General features: G+C 39.0%; 1 protein-coding gene across 1 annotated transcript; it reads right to left on the bottom strand.

Annotated features, from left to right (window-relative positions):
* Positions 1-1,795: 1,795 nt before the first annotated feature.
* birc5b (baculoviral IAP repeat containing 5b) lies at positions 1,796-3,209 on the bottom strand. The gene is made up of 4 exons (XM_069689146.1): positions 3,084-3,209; positions 2,392-2,501; positions 1,985-2,102; positions 1,796-1,885 (listed from the first exon to the last, which is right to left on the bottom strand). The coding sequence occupies exons 1-4, from the start codon at positions 3,207-3,209 to the stop codon at positions 1,796-1,798; spliced, it is 444 nt and encodes a 147-aa protein (XP_069545247.1).
* Positions 3,210-3,984: the final 775 nt, after the last annotated feature.

Here is a 3,984-nt window from a genome sequence, read left to right as displayed (position 1 = left end):
TGATGACATTCATTTAGGGCAGTGCATACGAAGCATTAAGGGGAGAGGGTTCTGTGATAGATGCTGATGAGGAGCGAGGAGAAGCATTGGAGGAGGGAAAAGGGAGGTACCGGTTGCAGGAGCAACAGATGGGGCCTGATGGAAAGCTCAGGTTGTAAAGTTTCTGTTAGTAACATCTGTCAGTTTGTCCATCTGCTACACTCGCTGTTTACAGTTTGTTTAGCAGAAACTAATTAATTAGGAAACTGCAGTCGAGGTCATTGGTGCAAACCCTTTCTCACAGTATATTAATTAGAGCCAAATCTATGTGCAATACAGACGCCTGCTATTTTAATGACTCATTTTATAATACAGTTTGATAGGTTTATACTGATTATTGCTAAAAATAAAAAAATTAAAAAAAATAAGCAGGATGGGGGAAAACATATTTCCACATATTCCCACAGATAAGCCCATCTATCACATCTGTTCGACTCAGGCACAGAAGTCACGCCATGCTATTCTGTTTGAGTATTTTCTGGAGCACACACAAATAAGTGGATTGACACGGGATGTGGGTATAAGCTCTGATTAGAGTTACATTAGCAATTACTGCAGACACACTCCTTGTGATATGTGTACTTATGCAAAACCACAGTACTTACCCAAATAAACCAACCATCTCATAAGTAAATGATTAGGACTTTTTTATCTGGTACATTTAGTAGATGTTCCTCTCCACACACACAATAGCTTTTATCTGAAATTAATACTTTAGGCTTTGACAGAAAAATAGGAAAGAGAAAATATCTGACAACAGCAGTGTTAAAAAAAAAAAAAAAAAAAAAAGCATGACCGTTTCATCAGAAATGTTACATCACCTTTAGGGTATTTTACTTTTTTTTTGTCTAAAAAATATTCTCTCTTCAATTTGTTCTGCAGTGAGCGGATAAAAGAGAATTAAGCAGCTGATCTGGTCTCAGTGGCCAGTGTGTTACATTAGACATTAATCCAGAACAGAGGAAGGTTGGAGAAGGGATAGCATCTCTTAATCCTGCACTCCATCCAGCGAACCCTCCCATCAGACACAGGGAAAGACAAACTGAGCCCAAAATCTTGTTTCTGCTACATAATAGTCATGGAAATCCCTACCAACTTCGGCAAAGAATTTTACAATTGAAGCTTACTTCATGAAAGGCTAAATAACCAGTGAGGCATTACAGTGTGACAAAGCTTCAGGAGTGTTTATTACATTTCCTACAATCCCCATTGTCAGTTGAAACATCCTGCAGCATTTCTTAAATCTCAGTCCTGCTCACAGGGTTAAGACAAGTGTCCTGGCGAGCCCTCTCAGTGCACTGTCTCCCCTATATGTAACAGATGTTACTGGAGCAACAGTTGGTATTGAAAAGGAGGGGCTTCAGGCCATCTGTCCAGGGTCAAGGTTTGAAAAGGGGTGGTAGAGATGGTGGCACGTTGAGGAAAATGGTAAGTATTTGGTTGAAAAGAGGGGAATATAGCCCACATTGTAAACCAGCTCAATGTGCTCTTTTATTTCTTTTGGCATTTGTGAAGGTTTTGAGTGAGAGATTGGGAATTCCACAAAGTGTCTGTGACTTGGGAAAACTACAACTTCAGTGCAAAAGCACCATCTTGTGGTTAAAGACAGTACTGCAAACAAAGTGTCATAAGACTCAAAACTTTATTGATGTTTTAAAATGCCATTCCAGCAAACTACTGAGTCAAGATTAATGGCTCTTGCTGCACTCTTAAAATTAAGTATAGAAATAAAATCACAATATATAGCTATATAGAATCATATGGAGTCCAACTGAGATTTAAGGCTCTTAAACATATGGTCTATGTCATCCCGAAAATATGCCATCTTCTTATGACAAATCTTTTTCTAAAGAAAAAGACAAAAAAAAAGAAGAATGTTGAACAACCACCGCACAAGCACTTTAGCAAAGGCTTACCTCACTGCACACAGTCTAAGGCCACTTACAAGGTAGACCTTCAGCCTCTCCTTCTCCATGTGATAGAATCCAGCCACAGTGAACTCGTTTAAGTCTTTCTTCAGGTTTAAGAATCCACAGTTGGGGGAGCGTTTTATATGTTCCAACCTGGTCAGATAATATTTTATGGAATAAATTAGTCTTAGACAAAACAGCTGAGCGTGGCACACAAGGGACTGCAATGCTACCGTTAAATAATTCATGATTTACTGTGCATAAGAATTTGTCCCTTAATGGCTACAGATCACACTTCCTTCTGAGCAATATAGATACTGCGCACCCTTACACTCCTGGCATTGTATACTTCACTGATTCAAAGCTTATATCAAGGTAGCTGACTTAAAAATAAAGAAATAAAGAAATTTAAAAAAGTAAGGGCCTGTGTTGCTTTACTTACCAGGGCTCGTCGTCTGGCTCCCAGCCCTCGAGCTCAATCAGACAGAAGAAGCAGCAGGCAACGTCAGGCTCATTCTCACTGGGACAGTGGACAAAACCAGCCTCAGCCATCTGCAAAGCCAAACAACAACAAACTGCATTTTAACAAAAATCCAAGCACAAAATTAAGGAATTTGTGTGGAACAAGATCAGTTTCAGCGAGAATGAAACCAGATGAAGGTCTCCTTTTGGCTCTTGGGGGGCAGTGTTATGAGCTGGTAACTTGGCACATAGTGTAGCTCACCAAGTGAGGTGTCAGCAGCCCATTCATCATGACAAGACTAGGGTGGGGAAGAGACTCTACACTGGACACCTAATGAAACTGAATCTGGCACCTGCTTAACTGTAAATCACAAGGTGTCACAATATTGGATAAAAGGCGGTGGTATAATTGCCGTGTAAACAAAGTTAGGGTATTTTTTATAAGCCTATACAATGAAGTTTAATCTAAATATCGCTGTTGTCCTGTGAGTGAGCTGTCTACCACGTAGCATAGTCATTGCATTTCTTTTCTTCTTGATCAAGTATGGCAACAACATTGTCAAAATGAGCTATCATAAATATTTCTGAAAACATTTGCTAAGTTCAACATTGCTCCGAAGCATCAGGTCTTCCCAACAAAAGATCCTCACTGCAGCACAGTGGCCTTCTTACCTTTTCAGGTGTGCACTTACAGTCCTCTCTAAATGGCCAGTCTGCAAAGGTTTGTTCGCGCAAGTCGTGACTGTACATTTTGCCATATGAGTAAAACCTGGTCGTCAGTACATCTATGCTTGCCATATTACATTCATTTCACAGTGTTAGTGTCTCTGTGGACATGTACTGAAGCCCAGACTGCCCCACACACTTTCACAGGTGTTTCCAGTTTTGGCTGATTAAACTCTGCTCAGGTTCAAGGCGGGCATGGCTATGATGGGAACCTGAGGTCACCTGACTCCATCCACCTATAGGCTAAGTTGTAGCTGTATTTTTTTTAATATTTAGCTGTTTTAAATAAATACATAAACTGTTTGCACATGTTATCTTGATCTTTCCTAAGTTATTTTACACTTTAAATGTGTTTGTTTGGTATATTTGCACCTGTATGTTTTTTCATGTAGGAAGTAATTTTGTGTTTGTATGCTAATCCGACCAGAATATATGTATGACATCCGATTTGGTGAGAATTGGGATTTTATCTGAAACAACAAAGTGCTTTTGGCTATTAATTCAGACTTTATTTTTTATGAATTACATCAGCAGATGGAGAGAATTATGTTTGCTAGTATTAGTAACTTCAAAACCTGCATTAGTACATTTAGTACAGGTTTGATGTGACCTCCCTTGCGTGTGTGTGTTACAACATTCTTGTATAATGCAGAATTTGAAGAAATGAGAAAAATACATAAATTCATGTTCTCCACATGGGACATTTCAGAAACTTGAATTACTGCCCTGTGGTTGTATGCCTCTGCGGAACAGTCGAATTCCAGTCTACATCCATGTTTTTTGCAGACTCATATAATATATGTAATTAATTGTAATTATTAATTGTTGGTGCAGAGAAGATATAAAT

The sequence above is a fragment of the Brachyistius frenatus genome, unplaced genomic scaffold (assembly GCF_029030835.1).
Source record: "Brachyistius frenatus isolate BFR_SWC_R1_liver_20210118 unplaced genomic scaffold, ASM2903083v1 Contig_6, whole genome shotgun sequence".
In the NCBI taxonomy this organism is placed as follows: domain Eukaryota; kingdom Metazoa; phylum Chordata; class Actinopteri; family Embiotocidae; genus Brachyistius; species Brachyistius frenatus.
This window is presented reverse-complemented; position numbering and strand designations above follow the sequence as displayed.